A 20,016-nucleotide genomic window follows, 5' to 3' on the forward strand; every position below is an offset into this window, starting at 1 on the left:
CTTGACTCAGAAACTTTCTTTAAAGTGTCAAAGTATTCTCAAGAACATTTCAAATTTACCTAAGTAAATGAAACCAGAACTACAGTGACAATTGTAGTGATACAGAGAATGTTAGAGTAGAATTAAGCAGTATCCCAGTCTAAGGCAGGATTCTGGAATAAAGTGACAGGTAATATAGCTATTAGCATATGAATAGAAGATGGATGGAGTATTATCAATGTCAGTTAGGACAAGAAAAGATGAATGGCTCAATTAACTCTCAAAATGAACTGACACAGTGGGGTTGGTGACTCAAAGCAAAGTATTGGCAGCAAATAGATGAGGAGATGGTATTGTATTAGCATTTGCGTGGTCTCCCAGTGTTAACATCTCTTCTGTTCTTCTCTAGCTGTAGAAAAGAATCAATTTCAGTCTAATAGCCAGGGAAGGCAAAAGAACTTCTCCTGAGCACACACACAGATTGTATTTCAGTCAGCTTTCCTGCTGTCCATCAGCATCAAGAAACCTTAAGAATTGCACTGATGTTAGCACTAACCCCAGGTCTCTCTCAGTCACACATGCTAGGGCCCTAACCCCATGGGACAGTCACATCCAAAGCCGAGGGAACTGATCAGAACCTCCTCAGAGGAGAGAGAGGAGGGACTTCTCACCTACTCTGTGGTGTATATTTCCCATAAGTTTGCTTTTGCCTGTGCCCAGTTCAACACTTAATGACTGTCTTTTGGGACTATCTAGGTCCTACATACAATAAGGCATCAAGTTTGCACACTCTGCATTGCTTCCTGGATGATCTTCCGTGTAGTGATAAAGGGAGCCAGTGCACCTACTATAGGCTTTTTCAATATCCTGCAATGCCACCTTCAGTATTCTTCTGGATAAAGATTTCTAAATTCCAGATAAATCAGAATTTAGGCAGCCTAGTATTTTAAAGTCTAATTTTTAAACCTTTTGCCATTTTACCTCTTGGCAAGGTCCACAAAACACTATGGGATTCGATAACAGAGGGCTTTAGTAAGCTGGTGAGATTCCTCACCTCTAACTAAAGAAATTTCTGCTATTTCCTTTGAGATCATTTGGGTTTTGGTACACAAATGACACACAGCATAAAGACAAGCATAGCAATTGCCTTTTAAACCAAAAAGGGTATAAACTAATGAATTTTACCTCATGGAAGGGCCAAGTATTGTGGCATATGCCAGAGATAGTCATACAGTGAATTTAAATGCATCCTTTGCTCATTATCAGCTGTTGCCTAAATCCAGCTTCTGAGTTTCTATATATCAAGAATCTGGAGCTGGAGTTCCCCACATGCCACTTCTTTTCTACTTACTAACCCTATTTCACACACTCAAGTTTGAATATGATGGTCTTGTAGCTTTCTGCAAGGTTCAGATAGTTCAGATGGAATTATTGTCACTTCAGAAACATCGAAAACGGGGCAGAGAATTTGTAATATGTTGTTAAATATGAATTTAACACATAACACTCAAAATCCAGAGATACACCCCTCATCCCAATGCTTCTGATACTGTAAAATTATTTTCAATAGCATATAAAAGTGTGCTTTTCACTGTAATTTGGGCAATGAGATTTGTGACAATGCCTAGTATGCTTCTATAGATTTGGGTTTTTTTGAAGGAGAGAACATAGGATAGGGTAGGACGGTGGCAAATGTCTTGTTGGCCTGAGAAGAAACATGCTGTACTTGAAAGCATGGTGTTCTTGTGCCAGGACTAGAACAGAGCTGTGGGGAAGATATTTCTGTGAACAGAAAAAACACAGGAAGAACCACCATCAACTATGACACCACACTGGGTGATTTTAAGTCAAAGCATTGAACTAGTCAATTGTAGTTCAGCTTTCAGCAACAAAAGTAATTAAGTATTCTGTTTTCTTTATTCAAGAGTATTTTCAAGGTGAGAAGTGACCACTAGATTATAAATTAATTGTGATTAATCTTACACTTGAAGCATGCTTTTGATTGGTGCTTGTTTGTTTAATTTGAATATAAGAGCAGATCGTCTTTTACTTCCCAGAACCGTCTCATTTCTGAATTTTCTCCAGTAGACAGGTACTGTTTAATCAGCTACTTTTGCTCTAGGCTGCACTGTCTAGTTTAAACTTAGGTTCCTGTTATGTTTTATCCTCTAGCTTAAAGAGCCTATTAGTACCTGCTGTTTTATCCCAGTGATGATACTTACACAATGTAATCACATCACCTTTTCTTGAAAAGCTGAACAGATTGGACACCTGAAGATGCTCCCTGGAGAGGAACTACTTAAAATTATGTTTAGGGTTCCTTTCTTAACTTTCTCAAGGTTCTCAATATCTATTTTTAAAATGCAAATACCAAAACTGGACAGTTTTCAACTTTTGTCTCACTGGTGTTTCAAACTGAGTAAAAATCTACTATTTCCTACTTGTTGTTCCTCTGAAACATCCAGGGATAGCTGTATCCTCTTTCGGCCCCTTTTCCCTAAGAATATAGAACAATTCTTTCCTACTCTGACCCCACACCCTTCCCTGTATGCAGAGTAAACCACACGCTGCTCCAGAGTGGCTGGCACTTTGTCACCTGGAGATGTGTTTTCACATTAAGCTCCATTAAAGCACATTCTGTTTTAACTAAGTTCATCTTATCTAGTCCCTAATAGGTTACAGTGTAATGAGAATGTCATGTCTCATTGAATAGCACACCTGTCAAAAACCTGTTATGGATGTGGCTGTGTAACTTTACTAACCACACTGATAACTTCCTCACAAAAACATGAACCATATTTGTTTGGCAGGCCACTTCCCATAAAAACACTTTGTCCATACTTTTTCTTTTCCTCTCTCTTTTTCTTCAGGTTGGTTAATGTCAGCCTAATCAGCCTGTAACTAACTGGTCACCGTAATTAGTTTTTCTGGACCTTATCAGAAAACTGAACACTAAATCTTTCAAGATTTTCCTGCTATGCCAAGATTTACTTGAAGTGTAGAAAGACAATTACCCTCTCAGTTGTCCTGTCCCTTCTTTTGGTATTTTATTGGTACATGGGTGCCATTTTTCTAGGACTGCTGTTTTTCATATGGTCTTAGGAGATACTTCTTTTTTGAGTTCATCATCTAGCAAACATTTCCTCCCTGTCTTTCCAAACACAATCCTGAAGTATTTATGTAAAAAACTATATATGTATATTTTAGCCTTCTCTTCTAATAATACTCCTTCCACTTCTAAATATAGAAATGCTTTGTTACCCATAACCCCTCCAGGCATGGATTTTCCCCTTAGGGCTTTTGCTTCCCTGATGAAATCTCAACACTTTCTAATTAATGTTGATTGCCATCTACTATTGCATTTCAATGTTAGTTCTACACAGTAATTTTTCTTCTCATTTGATGACTTTGCTTATTCAAGAATGGGCTTTCAAGGAAAATTTTCCTCTTGCTTAATGGTAGACTTCTTGGTAAATTACCATGTTTCCCTATAAGCTTCTCTATTTTATTCCCCTATTCACATTTTCCTCCCAAATTCACCTTTTTTCAGCTTTAGGGAATTAACTTTTTTGAAACAGCATGTGTGTGTATAAAACATGGTTCAGGCTTGTTTGTTTAGATCATGGCCAGCTATGAACATAGCCTGGAACGAGGCAAATATTGACACGAGTGAGATACTCAGGCACTCATTGAAAGAAAGTGAATGGTATTTCTAGCAGCAGGTTTTACTAACGGGCTACAATAGGCACTACCTATAAATCATGTAAGACATTCTTTTGTTATGGAACACAGTGATAGGAAAATGGAATTTTGGCCTTCATTTGCACTAGTATAGACAGATGTAGAGTCCAACTGTGATTTGATCCTTTTGAAAGGTGTCAGTCATGGCCAAAATTCTTTTGGGGTGTTTCATACGCTCAAAACACCCAAATCTGGGCTTTTACCGAACCAAAATTAAGCGCATCGTTTAACTGGCTCCAGAGAACATCTCCATCATTCTTTGAGGCTTTCAGTGCTCCTGTCAGCCACATCTGATTTTAGTAAATTCGCCTGTCCTTCCCATTCCGGAAAGTATAGCCGGAAACGTATTCGGTGTGTACTTAAAAACCTCTGTACAAACGACCACCCCTCTGAGCTGCGCGCCACCGTTACACTGTAACACTGACATAAGCAAACTTCTTAGCGTCTCCTGCAGCAGTCAGGAAAAGTGGGAAAGCCGGAGCAAAACTGAAGTTGAAGCGGGCACTCGGAGGTGCCGAGCCGCGCTCCCGGGAGACTCCCGGATCTCGGCACGGGCGGCCCCGGGACTGGCTCCCACGCCGCCGCCAGGTGGCGCCGCACCGCCGCTCCCGCCGCCGGCGCTTCCCCCTCCGGCGGGAGCCCCTCCGCCGGGAACTCCTCTGCCAGGAGCCCCTCCGCCGGGAGCCCCTCCGGCAGCAGCCCCCTCCGCCGGGAACCCCTCTGGCAGGAGTCCCTCCGGCGGGAGCCCTCTCCGCCGAGCCGGGCAGCGCTGCCCCTCTGCCTGAGCCCCCACCGCCAGAAGCCCCCTCCACCGGGAGTCCCTCCACGGGGCCGGAGAGTGCAGACCCTCCGCCGGCAGTACCTCCTCCAGGAACCCCCTCCGCCAGCAGCGTGTCCGTGGGGCCGGGCCGGGGCCGAGCCCGCACTAGGAACTGCGCCGCCGTGTGCGCGTCTGGAACTCCCCCCGCGCAGTGCCGCCCCCTCCGCGCTGTTCCCCGGCCGCGCTGCCAGCCGCGGGGGAGGCAGCTGTGCGGGCAGAGCGAGGGAGGGGAATAGGGGGCAGGAGGGACGAGGGAGGAGGGAAGGCGGAGACGGGGCCAGCCCGAGGAAATCAAACGGCCCCGACATGAATTAGGCAGCAGCTGCAGAGGGGAGGGCCCCCTCCCCCGCTCGCTCGCTGGTCCCGCACGGCGCCGGCGGGAGCAGCGCCGCCCCGCTCGGAGCGGCGGCTCGGGGCGCGCACGCACACACGGACCGGCGGCGGCCGGGCGGGGGGGCCGGCTGATGAAGATGGCAATGTCTGTGATCCAAGCGTGCCGCAGCCTGGCGCTCTCAACATGGCTGCTGTCCTTTTGTTTCGTGCATCTGCTGTGCCTGGACTTCACCGTGGCCGAGAAGGAGGAGTGGTACACGGCCTTCGTCAACATCACCTACGCCGACCCGGCAGCCGGCAGTCCCGAGCTCCGCAGCGAGAAGAGCGAGTGTGGGCGCTACGGCGAGCAGTCGCCCAAGCAGGACGCCCGGGGGCAGGTGGCCCTCTCCGCCTCGCCCGCTGACCGCTACGCCTGCGACCCCGGCACCCGCTTCAACGCCCCGGCGCCGGGCAAGAGCTGGGTGGCCCTGATCCCGCGGGGAAACTGCACCTACAAGGACAAGATCCGCCACGCCGCCGCCCAGAACGCCTCCGCCGTCGTCATTTATAACGTGGGCTCCAGCAACGCCAACGAAACCATCACCATGCCCCACGCAGGTGAGTCACGCCACCCCCAGGGGTGAGCTGAGGGGGCAGACGGATGGACCCCCTTTTTCAGCCCGCTATGCCCTCCCGCATCCTTGGTGTGGGAGCTACTGCGGGAAGGTGTTCTCGCACCTCCTGACGGGGAGCAGGATGGGTTGTGGGCGTTGCTGGGTGTTGGGTGCCCATCGTGGGGTCCATGGAGCTCCTCTCCATGCTGCCATGGCAAAGGATGGATGTGCTGCTAACATATCCATAGCAATGCACGCCGGTGCTCCCGGGTTGAAAAGTTTGGGGCACGTAAAGTTTGGGTCTAGTCAGAGGAACGGGACGCTGATCCCGCTGTGTTTCGTTGTGTCCTGAGAATCTTCTGGCAGGTGCCGTGGGGGATTGAGTGTGACTGAGAACTTTTGGAAGAGGAGAAGTTGCAGTGTTGTGGTGCAGGCTTATCAGGAGGTGCAATAAGGTAGAGAACACGGTGTCCACAGTCTTGGCTGCAATGATCTAAAAGCTGTGAGATCGAGTAGGAATGTTGAGTATCTGATTTGGTGAGAGCATGAGATATGTTGTCCAGGACTGGGATGGAGGGAGTGTTTCACTCTCCCAGGTGAATGTTCTGGTGGAGTTTGTGCTTGCAATGTCAGCACATTGGTGATCGGGTCCCAACATGTGCTTGTCAACTAGAACCCAGCCAAAATCCAGTAATTCAAAATAACCTAAACCCTGGCTTATGCCCACAAAAAAAAAAAAAAAAAAAAAAAAAAAACAAAAAAACAAAAAAACCCACACTGTTTCTGTACCAGTGCTTGATCTGAAATAATGTCTTAGAAACAGTTCACCAGATATATATTTAGGGACAGTGTTTTCTGCTAGGAGTCGCTTGTCTTTTATACCAGCTGCCTATGCCATGGAGATAAGATGCCACCTATTGCGAAATCTCAGTTTGGTTTCCATCCAGTAACTAATCATGCCCAGTTGTTTCATGCCAGTTGAATCTTAGTAGAGTTGGGGTAAATTGAAATACAGAAATGCTGCAAAACAGGATATTATTCTAATGACATGTTACATTTCCACAGTAAACTAGGTAGCTTGGATGTGCTAAAAAGCAATTTGTTGCCTAACCATAGTGCTAAAATACTGCTGGATGCAAAAGGAGTGATTTTGGAACCTCTTTTGTGTCCAGCCTGTTTCAGAGATTAACCACTTGTATTGGGCAAAATAGCGTTTCTTTGGTACGGTTGGTGCAAGATGGGGCTTTTTTTAGTGTTTTCCTTTGGTTTTGTGAGACAAGCAACTCATAACCTCTTGAGCTTCCTAAAACTGTGTTTTATAACCTGCCCATGGTTTAGCAGCTTTTCAAATTGTACTTCTTGCTACTTTAAGTATCACAGATTATATCCTAAGAAGTATAAAGTAGTAGGAGCTTGGCATACTTATGCACCCTCAAAGTAAAGCTCAAGCTGTTTTAAAACTTAAGATGCAGCATAGTTTATTCTTCTCTAGTAAGTTTCTCTAAAACTGCCAACATGCTGGATTAATTAATAGTTTGCCTGTTTTTAAAGTAAGCACTAAGCTGTTTTCCCACACAAATGGTGTTTTATTAAGAAATGGTGGGAGTAAAAAATGTGTCTAATCTTTTAAAATGTTAGAGCTTTGGTTTGTTTTGAAGTCTAAGATGAAGTAGGGAAAGAAACTTTCTTACTGCAAGTGGCCTCAGATTTAAAAAATATGAACATAGTATCAGTTATTCTGGGAGCAGCTTCTTCTTTGTCCTATGATTCCACAGGATTTGTTCGGAGAATCCTTTCTGAGTACTGAATTGATACCCAGCAGTGGGTTTGTACAGCACCAGCAGCTGAAATGAAAAGAAACTGGACTTGTGGAATATGATCAGTGAGACTTTGCTCATAGATTTGATGCAGTTGTCTTAATTCTAATTCTTAATTCTTGTTCAGCAAAGTTGAATAATGGTTGTTGGGCTTACCTTAGAGAAAACCTATCCTCTGCACATGGTCAAAACTGAGAGGAGTTTTAGGCCACAAGTCTGATGGAACAGAAGAAAAAATAATTTTTCTTATATATTTAGCAATCTAGCAGGGATTCAGAACTCTCCCTCTGGTACTGCTGTTACTCTGGGACAAAGTGAATGGTCAGGCTGTGTAAAATTGTGGCTGCTAGTTAGTAACTTGGAGCCTTTGACATTTGTTTGTTCCCAGTCTAAATGATAACACAAGATTCAAGGGAAAAATGAATCAGTTTCTTGGTTTCTGAGTTCAGCAGCATCTGCAGTGCTCTGCCCACGCGAAATCTTGGAGTGAGAAGAAGAAAATTCCATCCTGGAAAATACTTGGAGGTTGGGAGGGAAGGGTGAAATATGACCTAAATTTTAAAGTCAAAAGAAATATGATGTTACTTCCTTATTATTTTCTATTTCTCTCTCACTGATTTTTTTTAAGGTTTCATAGAAGCTTAAACAATCTCTTCCTATACAGAAAAGCATATCCTGTTGCATAACAAAGTGGCTTCTGACCTTACTAAATAACTTTTAAGAGTAATACTACTCCTAAGAGTTTTTCCCCCCTATGTATATTCTTCTCTTCTGTATGCTTTGCCTTCTTTCTCTTATTGTCACTTTCCATCTTTGTGCTTCTTTTTCTGCTCTTCTCAACCTTGTTTCTTCATCTCTACCCCTGTGTTTCATTCCCTGCCTTAACCATGTCACTTTACCATTTCATAGTCCTTTGCCCTTGCCACTTTCTTCTCAAGGCACTCTTTCTGTTGCCAAAGAACTTACCTCATGGCTCTATGTTTAATTATATTTCCTGTTTTCTGCTACAGTGCATGCCAGTGTCCCATTGCTCATGTAGTGCCTCCTGATTTTGAAATCTGTAGGCAACTGTAGCAAGATACTGTGTGTGAATTTGAAGGAGGCTTCTTAGACCTCCCTCCCACCACCCCCAAATCAAAACCAGGGTAGTATTATATCAAAGCTTGTTGTGGAAATCTTAATATATAACTGTTCAGGATTTATTTATAGAGCATACAGCACAAAGTGTGTGATTTGAACCAGTTCCGTCACCCCATCGAAAGAATTTCCTTTCAGGGAGCTTGTACTGAGGTCACTGCTAGCACACGCAGGAGGATGAGGTGGAGTTATGATATCTACATTCACAGGGAATATGGAGCTTTGGGATTCTCCTGCTAGGATGTCGTTAGCTTGTATATCATCTGCTACAACCTGGGCAAACAGGCATCTTTCTTTTTATTGGCTTGAAGGATGGCACAGGAGCTGTGAGTATGACTTTGCATTTTGACTAAGTAGGCTCCAACGAGAGAAGGAAAAAAAGCATCTAGAATTTCTATTTCAGGCACTTTGGGTTTCTTCTAGATCAACTTTCCGAACAGAAAAGTACTGTAATAATATAGAGGATGTTCTTTTTTCTCCAGAAGAAATACATGGTCTTGGCTGGGGTTTCTTACTGAAGGTTTTTCTTACTCAGACCAAATTAGCCATTATCTAGGTTTGGAAAGGCCCCAACCACTGTGTCTATATTTAATAATTTAGTATTAATTTGCAGTAGTCTTACTACCTGTTGTAGCCGATATCCTAACATTTCCTCTGAGCTCTGAATAGGGACAGTAAGAGAGCCTTCCAGAAGGTGATTCAAGATGAGAACTTCCTTCTGTACAGTTCGTATTTGAGGGAACCTACATGGACCATTTCGAACTTGGGAACCTATCAGGTGCTTGGGAAGTTAACTGTGATTGTACATGATTAATATGTGGGTAAAAATCAAATCTGTAATATTCTACATAGTTTCTAAGACTCAGTTGGAATTCTGACATGCATCAGATTATCTCACAGAATGGATGTTGTTAACATGTGAAGTAAATTGCATCCTGGTTTGCACCAGGAACATATGTTAGTCAGGCAGTGTTGCATTCTACATATTCTGTTTTTCCAGTGCATTCCATCACAAATTTTAAGTCACTATGATATACCCTTTGCAATAATGGCCAGATGCCTAATTTTTTTTTTGTAGTGGCTTGTATACAAAAGGGTCTCATAAGTGGTCTAAGATGATTCTGACTTCTCCCCTCCCTCTCTGGCCCTCAAGTGCAGTGGGTGTATGTGTCCCTTCACATGTGCTGCGAAGGGGGCCAGACTCAACCTGGGAGCATTCAACTCAATAACAGTCTCTTCCTTTGTACTCAGACTTTTGTTCGTTGCTCAATGAGTAGTATTACCTTTTACATATTTTAAGGTGTGTTGGTAATAGGTTGGGCTTTGGCCTGCCCTGTAGATTTGTACTGATGCGCAAATTAAAAACCGAAGTTGAAGATTTCTCTCTTTACAGACTGAATTCAGTACTGTAGCTGCATTTGTTCCATTATAAAAATAATTGTTTTCCTAAACTTTTGTGGAATTCTAATGAGGAAGATGTGCTGAGAGCATTCACACTGAATTTACGTGTGGAAAAGTGTGAAGTAACGGAGGGCTGGAGATTTCTGCCTTCCAAAGTCTGCCATAATTGTTTTCTTTTCCAGACACCCAAGACTGATTCCTAATAGAAATTCATTCAGTGGGAAAGGGAGATGGAAATTAGTGCATCTTTGAGCCCCGTCCATTGAGGCATTGCTCGGAGGTACTGCCATCCTTAAGAACTCAGAAGAGCTGCTGGATCCATCATTTAGGCCTGGCTTTCTGCAGTGTTTGAAAATCTAGTTCTCTGTGTTTATCAAAATTCAGGATTTCTAGCTGACAGGCTGTCCCATTGCATTCCCTGGTGAGTCATGCTTCTGCTGCTAGATCTGCTCTGAAGAGATTCTAGACTGCTTTACTGCCCATTTGTTCATCTATACCAGGTGGAGGGGGCACATGTGCTGTTAGGCAACTAGTTCAGGTTAAACTAAATTGAAAGGAATTAATTTGACCCCCAAGGACTAGAACAGCAAAATAATACTAGTCCCTGGCACTACTTGGGACAGCCACTTCAGCTGGGGCACTGAGTTTTGTCATTAGATGAGACACATTTTACCGTGTTGAGTCTTGCTTCTCTTAGCCTCACATCTGGATTGTGTGTCTCCTTCAGAACACACTGCAGACACTGGAAAGTCAGACAGTGGAAGGACACTGAGTCCACTGAGCTTTGGATCAGGTAATGAAGTATAGCTTTGCCTACAAAATGATGAAGTATTGATTCATTGAAGATTTCATTGATCCTTCAAGGTTACTGTCTGAAAAAGCAGTTAGATTTCTGCTTTGGTTATCTGCAACATCTATATACATTGATATTCATGCAAGTGCTGTCTTCAGATCTCTGCAGTAGGAAGTGACACAGCAAGAAGAAAATCTTCCTCAGGAACAAAACTGTATCCACATCCACACTAACTGCTGACTGGTGATCTGGAGCAACTCCTTTTGGTATATAGTCCTTAGGAGAACGACTTGCTTTTGAGAAAGCAGTGCTTTGTCCTAATCCCATTGATACTTTGTCTTAAAATGGTATATCTTAGCTTGGGTTATAAGAATATTGTGGCATTCTGTGGCTTAGTGTAGCTCACTAGTTGATGCAGATATATTTCTGTGTTACCTCCCTTCACATCACAGAGGATGGGAACATTTTCAGCCAAAAGGGAGAGAAAACTAACTAATTCAGTGTTGGCGCTCTTAAGAGTCTTTTCCTGGTGAGAGGAAAACTACTTGGTGAGTACTGGTGAGACTGGTGAGACTTTCTACTTTTCTCGTGTAAGCAAGGGCTTCTGTTATTGTGCAGCACTTGTTTGATGGAGCTCATGGTGCTTTGTCATGTGAGGTGACTGAGTTTCAAGTGATGTCTGCCTCTGTACACCATGAGCCAGGCTGATGAAGAGTTAAGTCTTTGTGAAGGGATAGCCCAACAACTTCTCCACTTCCCAATAATTTCTGCATAGCTAACCTGCACAGAAACAGCAATCGTTTCAAGACAAGCCCCACTTCTGCCCTTTCAGCTACTCTTGAGTAACAATCACTTGATAACGCCTTTGGTGCAGAAGGGAGTGAACAATACAATCATTGACTCATAGAAATCAGATATGGAAAAGACTGAGTAGGCCATGAAATCTGCCACCTTACTAATGCAGGGCTGTTTCCTACAGTGTTACCATCCATTACCATCACAGTGCTTTTTGCTTAGCATCTTGCAAAGGAGAGAATTTTGTGGTGCTTCAGAAACAAATGCAGTCTGAGGAGAATGGTTCTGAGGCAAGAGATACAAAATGTACAAAGATGTTAATTAGGAATACTATACCTTGCAGTAATATTAAATTCACATAACTTCTACAGAGGCACAGCAACTAAAGGATAAGGTTAAAAGCCAACTGTATCCATTGTATTTCACAGGGGAGTTACATGGCAATTGAGAGAAGAAAGAAGTGGCAAAATATTTCGCAACTGGTTGTGTGCAAACAGTCTTTACTGTGCTATGTCTTTATCTGCAGTGGGACGTGATCCCGGACTTTGTTCACGACCAGCGCTATCCTCATTTCACTCCTTCGTGTTTTGGTTTGTCTGGAAAAAAATCTGGATGGTTCAGCCTCAGGTCATGCACTGCAAGGTTTGACTGGATCCTGAATGTAGATGAGGAGGGGTCAAGGACCCCTCAGATTATCCTACTTTCCATGAGTGCATTTGGATGTAATATCTCATAATGTAATTCTCTTGAGAATTACAGTTTTTCTTACCTGGAAAAGAAAACCCAGACCTCTTAGATGCACCCTTAACTTTAAAAATACACTGTATTAAATCTACCAGCTGTATATCTACTATCTGATGCGCTGGCCACATTAGTATAAGTAGAAGTAATTCTTCAGCCAGATGAAAATTACTGAGTTAGGTTCTTACCAACAGCTACAAACAATGTTTTTTAGTTCAGAAATGGATGGGGGGAACACCTCTGTTCACCAGTTCTAATAGATAGGTTGCAAATATTGTTTGCTTATGAAACATCAATACTATGCAGCTTTGTTTCACAGGAGAGGCCTATCAAGGGCATTCTTTACTTTCTGTCTCCTCTTCAATAAATTATTTGAAATAAACCTTAGAAAACTGAATTGAGGAGAAATGAAGGAGACAATGAAAAAATTAAACTGTTTTATTGCTATTCCACACTGAAATATGAAAAGCTAGCATACTCTATTCTGTGCTACTTGAAGATAATAGATTTTAAAAATAATTGTTAATTTCTTTTCTATCTCAAGAGTGGTCAATAAATAATGTCAATAAACTGAAGTGCTTGTTCATTTGCCTCTGACAGTATAATCATAGTGATATTCAATTATACTGCTAGACCTGATTGTCTGTTAAAGTTTTGGTCTCGAATTTGATGTGTTTAACTGTGTTTCTGTACAGGATAGTCCTGCTGTATATTTGAAAGGTATTTTCAGTTTGAAGCAAAATTTGAAGGAAAAAAAAAGTTTATCTTTTTAGTTCCCAAACCCCACAAACAAAAATTGCTGCTGTCTAACTCCATAGGGTTTTGGCTTGAGTATGTCTTGTATATTTAAACGTAGATAGAAATGTTACATCTGTACAGGAATGCAGTTCCTCAAGGGATACATGGAATAGATGGGCTGGCAAGTGCTCCCTTGTGCTACACACTTAATGAGACATAGTTGTTTAAAAATAATTTGTATTCCATGGTGTTGTGAGCCTTTATCATGAGAGAGGACCTTAGCTTTTTAAAAATTATTTGTATTCCATGGTGTTATGAGCCTTTATCATGAGAGGGGGCGTTAGCAGTCGGATGCTCCCTAACAAAGGGAGGTTTTTTTGTATGGTTTTCTGTTAAGACAGCCCCTTACTACTGACAACCTTAGCAGTCGGATGTTCCCTAACAAAGCAGGTTTTTTTGTATGGTTTTCTGTTAAGACAGCCCCTTACTACTGACACATTTGTCTATGAACCATCATCATTTGTCACTGAAATGGGTTTAACAATATAGGATTTTATTCTTCCTCATAATTTGTTCCAAATCTTAGCCTTCCTCCCTTCTTACATGCTCTTTGGTTTGCTTCTTACTGTTCAAGTCTCTCTTTACAAGCCATCTCTTTTATGCAAGTCAGTGTAAGAATATCTCACCACATATACGTATTATATTATTAAGGGAGTTATACATCACATTAATCTCTGGCTTCCAGCTTTATAAATCACATGTCACAGTCTTTTTCCAAATTTTTTTTTTTTTTTTTTAGCATGGTCACTATAACAATGAATACATTGAATGCACCTGACATTACACAGCCAGTCTTCAGAATGGATTTGAGAGCCTAGTGGGTAGTTTCATCTTTAATTAACATATATGCCTAATCTTAAGATTGCTGTAAAATGTGTCAGCATTAGTTGAATATGTGTTGTGGATTGCCTGGGTTCAGACCCAGCTCAATAAACTCTACAGTTTTATTGTTTTGGTTAAATTAATTTGTGGAGTACTTGAGAAGCTTTTGCACCTAATTGTTATTCTCATAGTGGCAGAGCATTTCCAGATCCTCAGGATCAAATCTCTGGGTGTCCAACAAGTTTCACTATAAAAGATTTCTTGCATTTTCCAATTATGCAAGGGTTCTCTATCAGTATCTGATAAAGATCTCTTTGGTTTCACATCCTGTGATGCTAGCTAAAATGTTCCTAATCTTCTTCCTTTTCCATTTCAGTAGCTTCTATTAGAAGACAGAAAATATTTCTGCATTTCCTGTGCCCTTTCAAGAGCCTCTGTGTTAGAGAATCTTAAATCTTTGGCCGTATTTCTAGTACATGTCTGTGTTTGTACTCAAAAATAAATCAGTCTTTAAAACAGGACAGTCTGATGCTGCAGACACATACATGATTGCTTCTTATACTTGCACAGAGTATGCTTTCCCCTCTTGTGCTTTTTTAATCTTTTATTATATGCTGATTGTCTCCTAGTTTTACCTGACATTATCATGTTCCTTGATAGAGGCAGCTTTTGCGAGACTCTGTAATCTCCATGCCTGGTCTCTTATTGCTCTTTATGTGACCATGTGTTTGAAGTTCCATCTGGTTGTCCGTCAAATGCATACCTTTGCTAAACACTTTATCAAAATTTCTTATGCTGGAAAATGAGGAGCTGTCTGAGTAAAATGCATTATGTATTTTTATAATGCTGTCTTTGACGTATTTGCCTTGCCTTATATTTCCTTCAATCATATACCGTCTTTATTTTCTACCTAATTTTTTCTCTCCCGTGGTTTGTTGGAGTTTTTTTTAATTATTATCTGTACTTCCAGTAAATCTTTTCCTTGGACTTCTCACCCTTTTTTTTTCTTGCCTTCCTCCCTTTCCCTTTATGTGTTCTGCACCTGTTTTTCATCTCTACTATTTAGATTTTTTGTCCTTTCTGCCCACTCCTTACCAGGTTGACAGAAGCAGCCAAAGGCTATTTGCTTTGCAGCAGGATTATGCTCTTTTGGTGGCTTTTCCTTTGCAGCTGACTCTGGGTTTAAACAGCATCTGTTGGCTGCTGCTCAGGGTGGGCTCAGAGGAGTGGCACATCAGCAATTGGGACATCCTCAGAAGACTGACAGGCATAGCACATTTGCTGTGCATAGAAGGGGTTTGTGCTGAACACTCCTAAGTCTTTTTCATTAATTCTTAAAAGACTAAATTATGGTCTCCTCTCTTTCATGCTTTTATGGATGAAGATTAAGTTTCCCTGCACACTGGATGCTAGAAAAACTGATGGGAAATACTTCTTATCAGAACTGTTTTTCTTAGGTAGTGAAATGGATTTTCAACAGAAAACTGTTTTGAAAAGTTTTTGTTCTCTGGAAGTCTTAAAGGTCTGATTTGAATAAAAGTTTTCTTTTAGTAAATACTTTATGTTGCTGAATTTCAGAAGCAGTTTGGCTTCTCCTTTCTTTTTTTGATGATACATTACATTTTAATCAGCTTCTACCAGCTTTAGATAATAGTTCCCTTCCAGAGCACAGACCTGAGTTTTTCCCCCCTCACTTTTCTCTGGGAATGATGCATCTCGTCATCATTAGTATTATTTAAAGTTACTGACCTGAGGTTTGCTGTGCTGAATTTCTTTTCCCTGTGACTGTGTGACAGCAGCTTTCTGTCTTCCCACAGTGCAGTCCCTAAGCTGTGTAGGGTCTTGAACACTTGCTGCTTGTCTTTACTAGCAGATTTCAGCCCTGTGTCTAGATACACATTCGAATGATACTCAGTGTGAGGTAAAGATTGCTCTCACAGACAAGGGCGTAACAGGGATCAGTAGCTGTCAATGCAAGTGAAATAAATTCAGGCTTGTAGTATGATGCAACTTTCTAAATGGTTGCCCATAGCTTAATGTTATTTGCATGGGACTGGATAGTTCTCTAAATGCCAACTCCTGGTAAAAATACCCCATTCTCTGGGGAAATGATGGTGGTATTTGTACAAGAAAGGTTAGAGAAGGTGTTCATAGTAGTTGTTATGGTTTTAGGGTACTTCTCTGGAACTACCACCCAGCTCTTTTGCACACTTGGGAGATGTAAAACTGCTCTCACAGAAGCTCTGTATGATGGGCAGAGATAAACCCTATGGAGTGAAGCATCGGCTTTTCACAACAGAATCTCTGCAAAGCCCTTAGCAGGATGACAGCGATGAACCAATGTCAGCTTGGTATTTCTTTGTGACTGTTGCTTATAGGGAGGGTACTGCAAGAACAGGCACTTGCAATATAAACAGTCTGAGCCACTTCTATTTTTTGTGTCTGAAGACAGCTAGCAAATGCAGAGAGGTGTCTGTAAGCCTCCAGCAACTAACCATTTGCTGAAGTTTGTCTTGCAGCATGAGATGTGAAAGCCTTTTTCTTCTAAAACTTTTATTTAACTGTTGAATGCCAGCGCAAGAAGATATTGTGATGGAACGCAACGTAGAGCAGCAAAGCTATCACAGGTACGGATGAAATAGTTCAAAACATAGTTCAAAACATGATGGTACTGTCATTCGCTTTGTCAGAGAAACAGCTGAAATAGCCATTAGATGAAAGTCACATGGATGAACCTGAATCCTGGAGAGGTGAATTCATATTGATGAGAAAATAAAAGCCATCAAAGTGGTGACCTCTGTGGTCTCCCCATCATGTGGGAAGTCTTCCTCTTAGAGACTGTGAAATGTCTTTGACTAATCCATGTATCTTAAACCTCATTTCAGTTCTGCACTGACTCCCATTTCTCACTGGCACCCACTGTCATGATCTTTGGCATTTTCTTGTTTGCTGCCTCACTGCTGTTCGTCCCAGTCCTTCCCTGCTGCCTTTACAGGTGGTGGGATCATTCCCTGAGGTGAGGTTCTTGGTCGGCTCCAGTTTGAGCTTGTATGTTTTTCTCTCTTTGCATTTAGCAGTTTTGCATGTTTGGGAATGGCGGGTTGCATTGCTCCCAGAGCGCTGCCCAGCTGGATCCACAGGTGAATTAGACAGGGAAAGCCACCAAACAGCTTAACTGCCTGTGAAAGCCATGAGCCCTGTCTGAGGCAGCTGGGATCCTCTAGGGCACAGTTCCTAGGGAGCTCATCTGTCATCTTCACTCCCCTGACTTACTGACCTCTGCTTAAGAAGATACACAGGTGAATTTCTTTTTTCATTGTTAGTGGGGGTTTGTGTATTTTTTTCCATCTAGAAACATTCTCTTTACTGTATACACACACAGCCTTTTTTTCCTCCTTTTTTTCTCCCTTTTTTTTCCTGTCCTAGTCTAATGACCAGAACTTATTGAGATGCAAGGTATGAGATCCCACAGACAATTTTTAAAACAAAAATGTAACTGCATAACTATTTATTTCCAAAATCCTAATGGTTGTTAGTGCAAAGAAATTTTTGGTGCCAGAGAATTGGTGTTATCTGGATTCTAAATATGCATGACATCACTTCTTTCTGCAATAATTAACAACTTCATTCCCATTAACTAATTTATGTAACCATCTTTCTGCTGTTAGACTTACAGAAAATAACAAAGCAAGCACTGAATTTTTAGTGGAAAATATCTCCTGTTGAGTACCTTGTACATTTGAAGTGTAGCATCTGTTCTTAGTTCTTAACGAATGCTGTGTTGAATTAGCATGATGATTACTGTTGTCTTTCCATATTCTGGCCATCAACCAGAAATATTTTTTGCCAATGCAAAGACAACTCTGCAAGTTCTATCACAAAGCTGTTATCTTTGGCTCTCAGTAGCCAAATGAGTTGTGGATTAGCCCACAAAATAGGAGCTACTGTGCATATGTAAAGCAATAGTCTCCTTGGTAGTAATGATAGTAGGGAGGCAATTTTAATGGGATCTGATCTGGACTAATACAGCCACTCCTAAAATCTCTTCCTTGCAAATGAGACCAATACTTAAAAACCACTTCTCACATTAGTAAGCTAGTGATTTGGCTATCATAAAACTCAGTAGTAGGTATTTTAAAATTATTTCTAATGTTCACATTATATTAAATTAATTTGGAGAACACTTCATGGCCCAGTTGAGGAAAATGTTTGCACATATAATTATAGTTAAGTTCACATTTAGTTCTTGCTGAGAATGGACTAGAGGTTGAGCACCTTGACTAAATGTCACTGAAAGTGGTTCTGTGAGGAAATGTCATCTATGAAAGATGTAGAAGTGTCTGACATAGCCCAGAGGCTTATTACTAAGAATATTAGTGTGGTCATCTCAGGTGAAGCTTATGCCCTCCTATGGCACTGTGAATACTCGAGATCCTTGCAATAAGCAGTTTTGTTTGAAATTGTAAAACTAAGATACATATGCTTTATATCTGTCATTAAAGTGGTGCTTAATAAATACCAATTAAAAGAGATTATTTAATTATTTTTCCTTTCTCCACATAGTTTGGCTTCTGTTTTCTGGGTTATCAGCTATGTCTGCTTCACAGTATGAAGCAGAGGTGCCTCTCAACTTCCATTGAGCACCGTGCCCCCTTCCATCCAACCCAGCTGCTGTCTGTTCTCCACTGTGTTTTATTTGATATTTGTCACCAATGCATGCAGAGGAACAATCACAGCTGTGGGAAGCATGGACAGCTGTTTAGTTATTTGCAGATGGCTTAAAGATGCGTATCAACCAGTCATTCGTACTTGCTAGGTGAGCTAGAGGAGTTAATGGCATTTAGAACAGCCACACAGCATTTCTGTGCTAATCAGGAAGTGGCCTAAATTGGCAATGCAAGTATATCTTAGGCCAATCACACAGCAGCAGCTCCTTACTTTACACCCATTCCAGTTTGGGAACAATTATTGTAATGTTTTGCAGTTTTGGTTCCAGTAAATAAAATTTTGCATCCTTCCTTGTGGCCTTATCAGTCTGTCAACTTCATTTTGCTTTGAGAAATTCAGTACAGGTTTCCTTAATATTCCCAGTGGTGCATATCAGTTTTGGATAGAACTTTTAGCCATGTAGACAGTTGTTTGGGTTATGTTGAGATGATGGGAAACTGTAACCAAGGAGGAGGGAAGTGTAAAATTAACAGATGTTCCTCCTTTAGACATTCCTAAAAAGCAAACTACCATATATAGTTAAAGGGCTCTTCCTGGAAATAATCCAATTATTACTTCTAGTAAGCTTTAAGTACATAGGGGTGCCCCACCACAACTGGGTTAATTTCACAGAAAGACTTCCTAGACCAGGCAGATGTTAATGTAGAATACACAAATGCTAATGAAGACCTGAGGTGACTCCTAGTGTCTTGAGTGCTTTGCAAATCTGTGTTTAACACCACAAGCCTCAAAGGTGTTCCATAATCCATAATGTGAATGACCTGCCGTGCAAGTGGAGGGGATTAGTATCTGTTTGTGAGTGCTGTGCTCTTCACAGGCCTGGGCCCTACTTTGCCTTCTCCTCTATGTCCTTGTTTAATAAAATAGAGTTGGAATCCATCCATCAGTTAATTATTGCACGTTTGATTAATTTATAAATAAAACTGATGTTCATGCTGTTATTCAACAGTTGTCTGCATTGGTTGGCAGGAGTTTCAGGATCTGATAATGCATTAAGTCTTTATTCATAAAGTGTGTGATATTAAGTCAACTTTAAAAAAAGTAATTGCAATTTCATTTTGTTTTCCATCTTTAATGATGGCACTGTCCTTATCACTGAAATGGATAATATTCACAGCATGTAAGCACCTCCAGGCTCTAGCAGTGAAGAGATTGTACCTTTTTTTTGAGAAAGGGTGCTGCTCTGTGCAGACTTGGTAGCATGAAAACTGAAAGAATGTATGAAGTTTTAAATAGGTGGGTGAATTTTAGGTCCACTTTTATAGCTACTTTGAAGAAGCACACATGACTGGAAAAGTCACAAGAAGTTCATAGGAAAGAAAAACTTCTCCAGCAGCAGTATTCTGATCTCAGTTGTTCATACATGGAGTATTGGGATTAGACTGGGCTCTAAGCTTAGACTTTTCACAGGCCATACTTTCCATAGCACACTGCTTTCAGACCAGCTCAGGTGCTGATTTCTGAACTTTCAGGCTAGTCACTATTTAAGGGTCTCTAAAGTTCCCATTTAATTGAATT

At 41.5% G+C, this 20,016-nt stretch overlaps 1 protein-coding gene across 2 annotated transcripts in view; it reads left to right on the forward strand.

Moving 5' to 3' along the window:
- Window positions 1-4,848: 4,848 nt before the first annotated feature.
- RNF150 (ring finger protein 150) overlaps window positions 4,849-20,016 on the forward strand; it is a 113,543-nt gene continuing 98,375 nt past the window's right edge. For both annotated transcript variants that reach the window (XM_041412009.1, XM_041412008.1), the window contains exon 1: window positions 4,849-5,470. In XM_041412009.1, the coding sequence (XP_041267943.1) occupies window positions 5,005-5,470 (466 nt within the window). In that variant the 5' untranslated portion in view covers window positions 4,849-5,004. The remainder of the gene's footprint in view (window positions 5,471-20,016) is intronic.

This window comes from Onychostruthus taczanowskii, unplaced genomic scaffold, assembly GCF_017590055.1.
Source record: "Onychostruthus taczanowskii isolate IOZ18803 unplaced genomic scaffold, ASM1759005v1 scaffold38, whole genome shotgun sequence".
Classification (NCBI taxonomy): domain Eukaryota; kingdom Metazoa; phylum Chordata; class Aves; order Passeriformes; family Passeridae; genus Onychostruthus; species Onychostruthus taczanowskii.